The 13236-nt window shown below is 41.5% G+C and overlaps 1 protein-coding gene across 5 annotated transcripts in view; it reads right to left on the bottom strand.

Annotated features, from left to right (window-relative positions):
- Window positions 1-13236, bottom strand: part of KIF13A (kinesin family member 13A) — a 330019-nt gene that overhangs the window by 52544 nt on the left and 264239 nt on the right. For all 5 annotated transcript variants that reach the window (XM_073566095.1, XM_073566092.1, XM_073566093.1 and 2 more), the window contains exons 20-21: window positions 7735-7884; window positions 1850-2011 (exon numbers count right to left, since the gene is read on the bottom strand). In XM_073566095.1, the coding sequence (XP_073422196.1) occupies window positions 1850-2011; window positions 7735-7884 (312 nt within the window). The remainder of the gene's footprint in view (window positions 1-1849; window positions 2012-7734; window positions 7885-13236) is intronic.

Here is a 13236-nt window from a genome sequence, read left to right on the forward strand (position 1 = left end):
GTAACTTCTTCTTTAAGAGTCTCCTCTTTCCTCCACTCATTACCTGTAGTAATGGCACCTGTTTAAACTTGTTATCAGTATAAAAAGACACCTGTGCACACCCTCAAACAGTCTGACTCCAAACTCCACTATGGTGAAGACCAAAGAGCTGTCAAAGGACACCAGAAACAAAATTGTAGCCCTGCACCAGGCTGGGAAGACTGAATCTGCAATAGCCAACCAGCTTGGAGTGAAGAAATCAACTGTGGGAGCAATAATTAGAAAATGGAAGACATACAAGACCACTGATAATCTCCCTCGATCTGGTGCTCCACGCAAAATCCCACCCTGTGGGGTCAGAATGATCACAAGAACGGTGAGCAAAAATCCCAGAACCACGCGGGGGGACCTAGTGAATGAACTGCAGAGAGCTGGGACCAATGTAACAAGGCCTACCATAAGTAACACACTATGCCACCATGGACTCAGATCCTGCAGTGCCAGACGTGTCCCACTGCTTAAGCCTGTACATGTCCGGGCCCGTCTGAAGTTTGCTAGAGAGCATTTGGATGATCCAGAGGAGTTTTGGGAGAATGTCCTATGGTCTGATGAAACCAAACTGGAACTGTTTGGTAGAAACACAACTTGTCGTGTTTGGAGGAAAAAGAATACTGAGTTGCATCCATCAAACACCATACCTACTGTGAAGCATGGTGGTGGAAACATCATGCTTTGGGGCTGTTTCTCTGCAAAGGGGCCAGGACGACTGATCCGGGTACATGAAAGAATGAATGGGGCCATGTATCGTGAGATTTTGAGTGCAGACCTCCTTTCATCAGCAAGGGCATTGATGATGAAACGTGGCTGGGTCTTTCAACATGACAATGATCCAAAGCACACCGCCAGGGCAACGAAGGAGTGGCTTCGTAAGAAGCATTTCAAGGTCCTGGAGTGGCCTAGCCAGTCTCCAGATCTCAACCCTATAGAAAACCTTTGGAGGGAGTTGAAAGTCCGTGTTGCCAAGCGAAAAGCCAAAAACATCACTGCTCTAGAGGAGATCTGCATGGAGGAATGGGCCAACATACCAACAACAGTGTGTGGCAACCTTGTGAAGACTTACAGAAAACGTTTGACCTCTGTCATTGCAAACAAAGGATATATCACAAAGTATTGAGATGAAATTTTGTTTCTGACCAAATACTTATTTTCCACCATAATATGCAAATAAAAGGAAAAAAAAACAGACAATGTGATTTTCTGGATTTTTTTTTTCTCAGTTTGTCTCCCATAGTTGAGGTCTACCTATTATGTAAATTACAGACGCCTCTCATCTTTTAAAGTGGTGGAACTTGCACTATTGCTGACTGACTAAATACTTTTTTGCCCCACTGTATGTGTTCTTATGATACAGCTCCTCTGTCAGCTGAGACAGGTTTCGGGAGAAGTGTTTCTTCAGACTGCAGGGTATCGTGATGTGACTGTTTGACTTATGTGACGGGCATTTTATTACATTCTTGAAGAACCCCTTTTAATTTGTCTAGAAGCAGCTTACTAATCTCTCCCAATACAAATACAGAATAAATTAACCCTCAGTCAAGCCTGCATGTGTATGGAAGGCCCTGCAGGAAGGATAGTTGTAGGCCGAAGTCAAGTTTTTGGCCAGTTCTTTTTTTATTCAAAGGCACAAACTTGAAATATTCTCAGAACCAAAGAAGCCTGAAGTTACCTAGAGAAGTCTGAATAGTGTCTCTATAAAAAAGTATTTATAAATGTAACTGAAAAATACTATACCAAAAAATATCCCACCTGCTACACCCTCAAACTGTCCCTTTTTTGCGTACACTGAATTCATCTTGCATAACATACTCACTCGACATGTCAGCCTCTTTGGCCGGTAGATTATTTCTCCACTGTTATCTATGATTTCAAAACTACCGCTCTCACTAGAATTCTCTGATGAGTCGTCACCAACTAAACACTCAGGAACAACACCAGTAACCCGCATCACCTCAATATGAAGTCGTCCTGCGACCTATACATAGAAGAGAAGACCAAACAATTTATGCTTATCTTCAATATATATCTTCAACTTAAAAGTTATGAAAAATTCATGGCAGCATGGTACACTTGACTCTGTACACAGTCTATCCAATACTCCAGTTTGCAAGATGATATTTTCATGAGGAGCCACACATACAGATATAAGTCCAGCTTCCCTAGACTCTCACACACTGTCTATCCACTTCCATGAGCTACTAGATGAAGAACAGGGGAAAAAAAGCATAAAAAAAACAAACTTAAGAATGAAGTTCTGAGGACTCTATTTCAAACACATGGCATTATTAAACTTACAAACAATATGATTTAAAATAGCATAAAAAATTATTATACTGTCCTTGACAGACAGGGAAGGTTCAACACTCTTACAGGTCAACTCAATTTTCGCCTTACTGAGCTTCTTTCAGGGCATGAAGATGAATAAGACAAATGAGTTGTGCTGGTGGGAGTTGAACTCTGACATTTTAAGGATTTTATATCCTTTTTTAAAAGAGCATTGTTTGAGTATAATAAAGCATGTGTTTCAAATATTGAAAAGTCCTTCACTATTAAAATTTACTTACTCTTTGTGTTTTCTTCCCTATTACACCGTTTTCTTCCCCTGAATTATTTTGAGAACCCTGCTATTAGAAGTAGAAAAAAAAAACCCAAGACAACAAATTCTGAATGAAAATAGAGGAGCAAGAGAAACTGACTACAAACTAATGTGTGTATACAAATGCACACAGCATGAGAAACAAACAAGGAAAATTGGAGCTGCTAACACAAGAAGAGAGATATGATGTCATAGGCATCACTAAACCCTGGTGGGATGATACACGTGAATGGAATACAAACCTTGAAGGCTACAACTTATTTATTAGAAACAGGCTTAACAACTAGGGAGGTGTTGCATTGTATGTTAGAAAAGTGTACATCTCCACAGAGACCCAAGATTCAGAGAATGGTAGCTCTGCAGAAACCGTTTCAAAAACAATACAAGGAGAGAAGATCAGAAAGGACACTATTGTAGGCATTTACTATTTGGCCACCTGGACAGACTGAAGATACGGATGAACTCTTTTTATACCAGATGTCTTTGTTCTCAAAAAAGTACAACATAAAGATCCAGATATTAATAGTAATCCATGTCTGGGGGATAAACAGTTATCAACCTGGACGGTGCCAAGATACGACCGTCCAGGCCGAGAACCACTAGTGACTGAGCGGTTGTGACTTCGAGGCTACGTCCGGTCACTGAGGCTCCGTTCCCAGCCGGGCTGTACTGCAGTGACCTCGGCGAGATCCCCGCTAGCACCGTGAGAAAAACTTTCACTCTGCTAGTAGGGATCTCACCGAGGTCACCGCATTTCGGCCTGGCTAGGAAAGGAGCCTCAGTGACCGCACGTAACCTCAATGACGTCACCACTGGTCAATGACACTGCGTTCGCAGCCATTCAATCACCAGTGGTTCTCATCCTGGACGGTCGCATCTTGGCACCGTCCAGGTTGAAAACTGTTTATCCCCCAAACAAACTACGGCATGGGACAAAACGACGGACAGGTATGGTATATTGTTGCTTTTTAATTTTGCCTTTTACAGGAGATCGAGGTCTTCGGTGGAATAAGGCGAGGTAGTAAGTATGGTTTAATTAAGATTATTAAAGGAGTCTGTGTCATGCTTTCAATTAACCCCTTTACCCCCAAGGGTGGTTTGCATGTTAAGGACTGGCCAATTTTTACAATTTTGACCACTGTCCCTTTATGAGGTAATAACTCTGGAACGCTTCCATGGATCCCGGTGATTCTGACAATGTTTTCTTGCAACATATTGTACTTTACGTTAGTGGTAGAATTTCATTCATATAACTTATGTTTATTTTTGAAAAAATGGAAATTTGGCAAAAATTTTGAAATTTTCGCAATTTTCCAACTTTGAATTTTTATGCCCTTAAATCACAGAGATGTGGCAAACAAAAAACTTAATAAGTAACATTTCCCACGTGTTCAATTTACATTAGCACAATTTTGGATCCAAAATTATTTTTGTTAGGAAGTTATAAGGGTTAAAAATTGACCAGTGATTTATCATTTTTACAACATCATTTCTATTTAGGGACCACATCACATTTGAAGTCACTTTGAGGGGTCTATAGGATAGAAAATACCCAAAAGTGATACCATTCTAAAAACTGCACCCCTGACGGTACTCAAAACCACATTCAAGAAGTTTATTAACCCTTCAGGTGCTTCACAGGAATTTTTTGAATGTTTAAAAAGAAATGAACATTTAACTTTTTTTCACAAAAAAATTAATTCAGGTCCAATTTTTTTTTATTTTATCAAGGGTAACAGGAGAAATTGGACTGCAAAAGTTATTGTGCAATTTGTCCTGAGTACGCTGATACCTGATATGTGGGGGGGAAACACTGTTTCGGCGCATGGCAGAGCTCGGAAGGGAAGGAGCGCCGTTTGACTTTTCAATGCAAAATTGGCTGGAATTGTGATTGGACGCCATGTCACGTTTGGAGAGCCCCTGATGTGCCTAAACAGTGGAATCCACCTACAAATGACACCAATTTGGAAACTAGACCCCCAAGGAACTTATCTAGATGTGTAGTGAGAACTTTGAACCCCCAAGGGCTTCACATAAGTTTATAACGTACAGCAGTAAAATTAAAAAAATCATTTTTTCCACAAAAATGATCTTTTCACCCCCAATTTTTATTTTCCCAAGGGAAACAGGACCCCAAAAGTTATTGTGCAATTTGTCCTGAGTACGCTAATACCCCATATGTGGGGGTAAACCACTGTTTGGGAGCATGGCAGAGCTTGGAAGGGAAGGAGCACAGTTGGACTTTTTCAACGCAGAATTGGCTGGAATTTAGATCAGACGCCATGTTGCGTTTGGAGAGCACCTGATATGCTTCAACAGTGGAAACCCCCCAATTCTAACTCCAACCCTAACCCCAACACACCCCTAACCCTAATCTCAGCCCTAATCCTAATGGGAAAATGGAAATAAATACATTTTTTTTTAATTTTAGTACTTTTCCCTAACTAAGGGGGTGATAAATGGGGGTTTGATTTACTATTTATGGCGGTTTTTATGTTTGGCAGCTGTCACACGCTAAAAGACGCTCTTTATTGTAAAAATAGTTTTTGCATCACCACATTTTGAGAGCTATAATTTTTCCATATTTTGGCCCATAGAGTCATATGAGGTCTTATTTTTTGAGGGACGAGTTGTCGTTTTTATTGGTACCATTTTCGGGCACGTGACTTTTTTGATCGCTTTTTATTCCGATGTTTGGGACGCAGAATGAGAACAAAAACCAGCATTTCATGAATTTCTTTGGGGGAGGGCATTTACACCATTCCGTGTGTGGTATGGTCATGTTTGATCGCAGTGTGCCAAGGGTTAATGTGCCAGGGGTGGTCCGTGACCACTCCTGGCACATAGTGCCGGGTGCCAGCTGTGATAATCAGCTGACACCCGGCCACAATCAGCTGTGCTCCCCCCGTGAGCGCAGCTGATTGCGATGACGTACTATCCCGTCCACGGTCATATGGGCTCGGGTCACGTGGACGGGATAGTACGTCCAATGTCAGAAAGAGGTTAAAGGACATTTTTCTGGATGTCTGTTTTCTTACAATGTAAGTATGTGGTTAGTAGTGGGGGTGCCTTATTCATGCCTCTCCATTACTAACCTTGGGGCTTGATGCCACCTGATAATACAAACATGACATCAACCCCCCCACACGCTAAAAAGATGCTTTTTATTGCAAAAAATAGTATTTGCATCACCACATTTTGAGAGCTATAATTTTTCCATATTTTAGCCAACAGTGTCATGTGAGATCTTATTTTTTGCGGGACGAGTTCACGTTTTTATTGGTACCATTTTCAGGCACATGACATTTTTTGATTGCTTTCTATTCTGATTTTTGGGACGCAGAATGAGCAAAAACTAGCAATTCATGAATTTCTTTGGGAGGGGGTTGGCGTTTACACTTTTCCGCGTGTGGTAAAATTAATAAAGCGGTTTTATTCTTCGGGTCAGTACGATGACAGAGATACCTCATTTACATCATTTTTTTATGTTTTGGCGCTTTTATACAATGAAAACAATTTTATATAAACATAATTATTTTTGATTATTTTTGCATGGCTTTATTCTGTGAGCTATAACTTTTTTATTTTTTCGCTAATGACGCTGTGTGGGGGCTCGTTTTTTGCGTGACAAGATGACGTTTTCAGCTGTACCATGTTTATTTATATTTGTCTTTTTGATCGCGTGTTATTGCACTTTTTATTCGGCGGTATGATGATAAAGCATTGTTTTTTTGCCAGATCTGGCCAAGGTTACAAAAGAATTTCTGCAGTACTCAAGGTTCCTAAGAGCACAGTGGCCTCCATAATCCTTAAATGGAAGAAGTTTGGGACCACCAGATGTCTTCCTAGACCTGGCCGTCGAGCCAAACTGAGCAATCGTGGGAGAAGAGCCTTGGTGAGAGAGGTAAAGAAGAACCCCAAGATCACTGTGGCTTAGCTCCACAGAAGCAGTAGGGAGATGGGAGAAAGTAAACTACCACTGCAGCCCTCCACCAATTGGGCCTTTATGGCAGAGTGTCCCGACGGAAGCCTCTCCTCAGTGCCAGACATTTGAAAGCCCGCATACAGTTTGCTAAAAAAAACACATGAAAGATTCCCAGACTATTAGAAATAAGATTCTCTGGTCTGATGAGACAAATATAGAACTTTTTGGTTTTAATTCTAAGCGGTATGTGTGGATAAAACCAGGCACTACTCATCACCTGCCCAATACAATCCCAACAGTGAACATGGTGGTAGCAGCATCATGCTATGGTGGTGTTTTTCAGCTGCAGGGACAGAATGACTGGTTGCAATTGAAGGAAACATGAATGGTGCCAAGTAGAGGGATATCCTGAAAGAAAACTTCCTCCAGAGTGCTCTGGACCTCAGACTTGGCTGAAAGTTCACCTTCCAACAAGACAATGGCCCTAAGCACACAGCTAATATAACAAAGGAGTGACTTCAGAACAAGTCTGTGACCATTCTTGACTGGCCCATCCAGAGCCATAACCTAAACCCAATTGAGCATCTCTGGAGAGACCTGAAAACGGCTGTCCACCAACGTTAACCATCCAACCTGACGGAACTGGAAAGGATCTGCAAGGAAGAGTGGCAGAGGATAGCCAAATCCAGGTGTGAAAAACTTGTTGTTTCTTTTCCCAAGAAGACTCATGGCTGTACTAGCTCAAAAGGGTGCTTTTCTTTTTTAATACATTTGCAAAAATTTCTACATTTCTGTGTTTTTTAAGTAAAGATGGGGTGCAGAGTGTACATTAAAGAGAAAAAAAATGAACTTTACTGAAATTCACCAAATGGCTGCAATGAAACAGAGTGAAACATTTAAAGGGGTCTGAATACTTTCCTTACCCACTGTATATCCTTAATATAACAGCTATATAAAGAAGGTAAAGGATCTTATGAACAGCTTCAGTATTATCGATTTCTCCATAGTCTCAAGGTCATCAGAAGTCAATATAATGGTGCATCACACATTGTGAATGAAGAGAAAAATAAGTAAGCCACATAGAATATAAGTTGAGAATCATATGTTATGTTTTAAAACTGGTGCAACAAAGTGTTCTTCTTATGATTGCAGTTAAAAAAAACTTTAAAAGTCTTACCTCCCCTTGTTGGCTAATGATAGGCACTGCATACTGAAGTCTAACATCATAAAAGAGACATTCTAGAAATATATTTGCCACACCAATAAGGTTGTGATTTTCTTGTGCTTCATAAAAAGGGTCTCCTTTCTTATAAATAATTGTTTTATTCTGCAACAAACAAGATGATAAAAATTTACCTAATACAATTGGTATACGTTTATTGTAGAAAGAGAAATCAAGTACTATTTTTTTCACTGCATTTTTTCTCTGCACATATTAGGCAAGCTCTCAGAACGTCAAGACCATACAACTTTAATAACTAATTATTTTCTACATTAAGTCATTTTTAAAATTCTTCTGTAAAGAGCCAGCATCTCCCTAGCAATACCTAACGGAAGTATAGGCTTCCAGAATGCATACGTATTTTGGAAGTTTATATGCTAATGATAGTGCTCATATTTGAACATTTCTGTAAAAGCAATTTACCCAAGTTAAATGTGCATTTTAAACAGACAAATCTATAAATGTTATAAAAAATAAAAAAAATTGATTAATTAAAGGGTGTTGTCCAGCACACATCTTCACTTACTGTGCCAGTGCACTCCACCGAGTGGCTGGATCAGGGTAGATGGCAGTAGGTCAGTTTCAATTAGTTTAACAATTTTTCAGATCAAAGCTCAAGAGGAATTTTTCCATTTGCCCAGCGATCCCCATTAATAGTCAAAAACCACTTATTTAAAGGGGAGGTAAATTTATAATGCTGCCTGTGCTGTATCCCATGTAGAGGTTGTGCCTGACCAAGTAGAGGTGATTTTGCTGCTGGTCGGCACTAGAGAGATGAACGAACATCTTCTGCTCCCTCCTTATTCGGCAAGCTAGCGCTTACCGAAGAAGCTCCATCGGGAACCCAGATACCTGGACTGCTTCCGATAATCAGCTGTTTGGCGCTGCACGTGCATGTGTCGCGGCTGTGTGACAGTCACAGCACACAGGCTTCTGTGTGTTGTGACTGTAACACAACCGTGATACATGAAGCTGCGGCGCCGAACAGCTGATTATCGGGAGTGTTCCACATATTCGGGTTCCCGATGCAGCTTTTTCGCTCATCTCTAGTCGGCATGTGCTGCTTATACTGAACCCACCCATATAAAGAGGGAGAGAGGATAAAGGAACATTTTCAACTTCTGCAGTTGGCAGGGGCTACTCCAGCCTTCTGATTTTTCTCCTCTCTGCCTTTTCCTTTCAGCTAGATCACCTCTACATGGTCAAGCACAAGGCTCACACAGGACACAGCATTATCAGTTTATCTCTGCACAGAAACATTTTAAAATCACATTCATTTGTGAAAATGCATAAGCTTCCATTAACCCCTTTCCAACATGGGGAGTAATAGTACGCCGATGTCGGACTCCCTCCCTTTGATGTGGGTCCCGGCGATGAGCCCACATATTTCCTGAAACATGTCAGCTGTTTTGAACAGCTGACGTGCCTGCAATAGCCGCGGGTGGAATCGCCAGTTAAAAGCCGCTGTCAAACTCTGACATCGGCATTTAACAAGCCCTTCCAGCAATCGCACTGGAAATACGAACACCGGTGACCCGCGTCATGTGATCACGGGTCACCAGTGTGTCGGCATGACAACTGGAGGTCTCCTGGAGACCTCTATGGTTGTCAGTGCCGGATTGATGTGAGCGCCACCCTGTGGTCGGCGCTCAAAACAAGTAAGCAATTCTACTACATATAGGCGATTTGACCGTCGCCTCTATGTAGCAGAGCCGATCGGGTGGTAGCAGCTTCTAGTCTCCCATAGAGACTATTGAAGCATGCCAAAATTAAAAAGAAAATTTTTAAAAAATATTAAAAAAAAATATATAAAATTTCAAATCACCCCCTTTCGCCCCATTCAAAATAAACCAATAAAAATAAAATCAAACCTACACATTTGGTATAGCCGCGTTCAGAATCGTTGATATATCAGTAAAAAAAGGGACTAACCTGATCGCTAAACGGCGTACCTAAAAAAAAAAAAAGTCAAAACGCCAGAAGTACTTTTTTGGTCGCTGTGTCATTGCATGAAAATGCATTAAAGGTCGTATCTGCACCAAGATGGTACCGTTAAAAACGTCAGCTCGGCATGCAAAAAAATAAGCCCTCACCCAACCTGAGATCACAAAAACTGGAGACGCTACGGGTATCGGAAAATGTCGCATTTTTTTTCTTTTAACAAAGTTTGGAATTTTTTTTACCACTTAGATAAAAAAGAACCTAGACATGTTTGGTGTCTATGAACTCGTAATGACCTGTAGAATCATAATGGCAGGTCAGTTTTACCATTTAGTGAATCTAGTAAAAAAGCCAAACAAAAAACAAGTGTGTGATTGCACATTTTTTGCAATTTCACTGCACTTGGATTTTTTTTCCGTTTTCTAGAACACGACATGGTAAAACCAATGGTGTTGTTCAAAAAGTACAACTCGTCCCACAAAGAAAAAGCCCTCACAAGGCCAAATTGAAGGAAAAATAAAAAGGGCTCTGGGAAGGAGGGGAGGGAAAAACGAAAATGCAAAACCGAAAAAAGCTCGGGGGGGCGGGTTAAACAGGTCTACAAAAAAATGTTATTCTCAGGTGCTAAGGTTTTTTGAATGGATTTGAGGGTGCTCAATTAAAAAATCCCATTATTTTTGCTAAATTGGTTCTAGCTTTTGAGAGAATTCATCCATGAAAATAATGCATTCCCCCAATGTGACTTGTCTGTGATAATTGTGACTTTGGGTCAGAACAAAAACAGCTACAACAGTTTTGGCTCCCAATATGGGGCCGTTGTAACCAGCATATTCAGAATCCGTATGTGGGAGTTTCCTGGGAGATTTAGACATGCAAAACCCAGCTGCAGCAAGTTGAGAAATTTTATTCTTACACTTTGGCTTGCACTTGCAATCTCTCTGGATCTCTCCATATCTCTGGTTAAAGGCTGCAAATACGGTTCAAAGAACCGACATCACCAGTGAGTTTTGTGTTTTGCCTGTTTATGTTATCTTTTTTTTTTCTCTCAATATACTAACTGGTTGTGTATTGTGTAGTGCAGAGCTGGGACGGACTCTGTGCAGTTTTGTTGCTTTGGTCTTTTTGGATTGGCAATACGTTTATATAAGGCTATGAGTTTGGGGTTTTGTGTTTATGTTTAAGTAATTGGTTTCAGTGTTCTCAGAGTGTCAGTGGACACTGCTGCAGTTTCTTAAGTTGTGTTAATTCCAAGGTGCAATAGGCAGGCTGTGCAAATCCTTGTATGTATGGTTATGAGAACCTCTGAATGACGAGTGACGAATAATTGAGTATAAGGGACACAAATAAGTCCATGAATGATGAGGGGTTCCGTTAGGTGTGGTCCTCTGTATGTGACTGAAAACATCATTCAACCCACTTTGAGCTGAATCAGGCGGAGTGATTGAGATAAGGGAGTTTTGTTCTTCTCTTCTTTTTGTAAAATCAACTGATAACAGAAAAAAATCCCTGAATGAGCACATATGAATGAATCACACACACCATTCTGTGAAAGGTGCACAGGTATCCTTGGTGTAGTAGTTCACGGTTTCATGTGTTTTCATGGTGCATGTGTTTTTGGAGCTTCTGTGACATGCTGAATATAGAAACTGCCGAGAACTGCTATATTCTGTTTCTGTGAAACGAAAAAAAATATTGCAAGTGATTTCTCTTATCTCCGCTCCTACATGATGGGAGGGGGGACTGAAGCTGCGCAGTTGCTTGTGAGTATCTCTTTTCTGTGTGAAAGATTCTGTAAACTCTTCTTATCTCCGTTAAGTGCCTGATGGGAGGGGGTATGGAACTGCGCGAGGAGTTCTCTGTATTTCTGTCCTTTGTGTAATACGCGCTGGGAGATTTGTGTTTTTTAAAGCAACAGTACTGTATTGAAGTAGGAAGTACTATAGTAAGTTGAAGTTGGAAGTAAAATAAGGTGCCTATTTTAGAAGGAAACTTGTATGTGATTGCTTGGTCATTAATGTGTTTGTACCTGCTTCTAGTTGTGTGATTGAGGATCAGCAAAAGGAGGTAGCCAACTGCACAGCTGATTTAGTTGTTGAGAGGCCTATCACACCTGGGCCTTCCTACTTTAGTCAGCGGTTTTGTTGTGGGTGAGAGGCCTGAGTCTTCCCACTGTTCATGGAGCTGGTCTAGTAGGTGAGAGGCCTGAGCCTTCCTACTTTAGTCAGCTGGTCTAACGGGTGAGAGGCAAAGAGCCTTCCCGTTACCCCTGTAGGTCTACCGGGTGAGAGGCAAGGAGCCTTCCCGCTACACCTTGACCGGCTCATTCTGACTTGCTAAGTGTGGCCAATAGACAAGGTCCAGGCACACTGAAAGGGCATTTGTGAAAAGGTGAGCTGTCTGGAGAATAAGTTGAAGCCATGGGCAACTTGTTCTGTGTGCAGTCAGGGCCCCCAATGGGACAGCTATACAGATTGTTAAAGAGAGAAGGAAAAGAAGCAGTGAAAGAATATGGGACCAATATTGAAAAAGGCAAACATGCCAGAGTGTGGATGTTTGGATGTACAAAAATGGCACAGACAAGTGAAGAAAATAGCAAGTGAATAAATGGTGTCTGACATAGTGCAGCAGTACAGAAGTAAGGTGTATTATGAATATTTTGATGCACAAAAGTCTGACTATAACCGACACATGACTGCTACCATCATACCTCTGTATAACCAGAGACCCAGACAAGACAGATGGACTTGTAAACACTGTGGTCAGACAAACCTAGACTGGAGAGATACTTGTGTGACCTGTGCTACCGACCTAAGCGAATTGCACTAAATCCTGTCCGGACAAGATCAAATGTAGTGACATAAGAAGCTGACACAGTAGTGTGGTGTGTGGGTAGTAGGGACACTGATTTTTGGGGAAGACGCTGACAGTAGTCCTGAGTGGGAGGAAGTTGTAGAGCAGCATGTCACCCCCACTGATAATCCGGTCACCTCCACCACCAGACAACCAACCACATCAGGACCTAGAAGGGTGACTAGGGTAAGACAGACACAGGAGTATTATCCCTGGAGCCCCTCTGACCAGCTAGTCATGCTAAAACAGTTGCCTTACACTGAGAACCAACCTTTCCCGTTTTACAGACAAATATGCTCAGCTACTTACCGGTAGCGGTGTTTTTCAGGAGCCCATGACAGCACCACGAGAGAGGGGATCCGCCCTTCGGGGGCAGGAAACCTGCAGACATAAAAAGGGCGGCCCTCTCTCCCGCCTCAGTTGGATTACAGAGCATGAGAGAACCTCCCTGGTTAGTAGCAATTCATATATACACAGTCAAACTAAATATTCTTCACACCTGTGACTAACGTTTAACTGAAAGAAAAGGTGCTGATCCAGAACGTGAGAGCAGAGGGAGGGAATGTAAAGGTGCTGTCATGGGCTCCTGATAAACACCGCTACCGGTAAGTAGCTGAGCATTTATTCAGTCGCCATGACAGCACCACGAGAGATTTACAGAGATGA

Source organism: Dendrobates tinctorius, unplaced genomic scaffold, assembly GCF_039654945.1.
Source record: "Dendrobates tinctorius isolate UK_male_01 unplaced genomic scaffold, ASM3965494v1 ptg000004l, whole genome shotgun sequence".
NCBI lineage: Eukaryota > Metazoa > Chordata > Amphibia > Anura > Dendrobatidae > Dendrobates > Dendrobates tinctorius.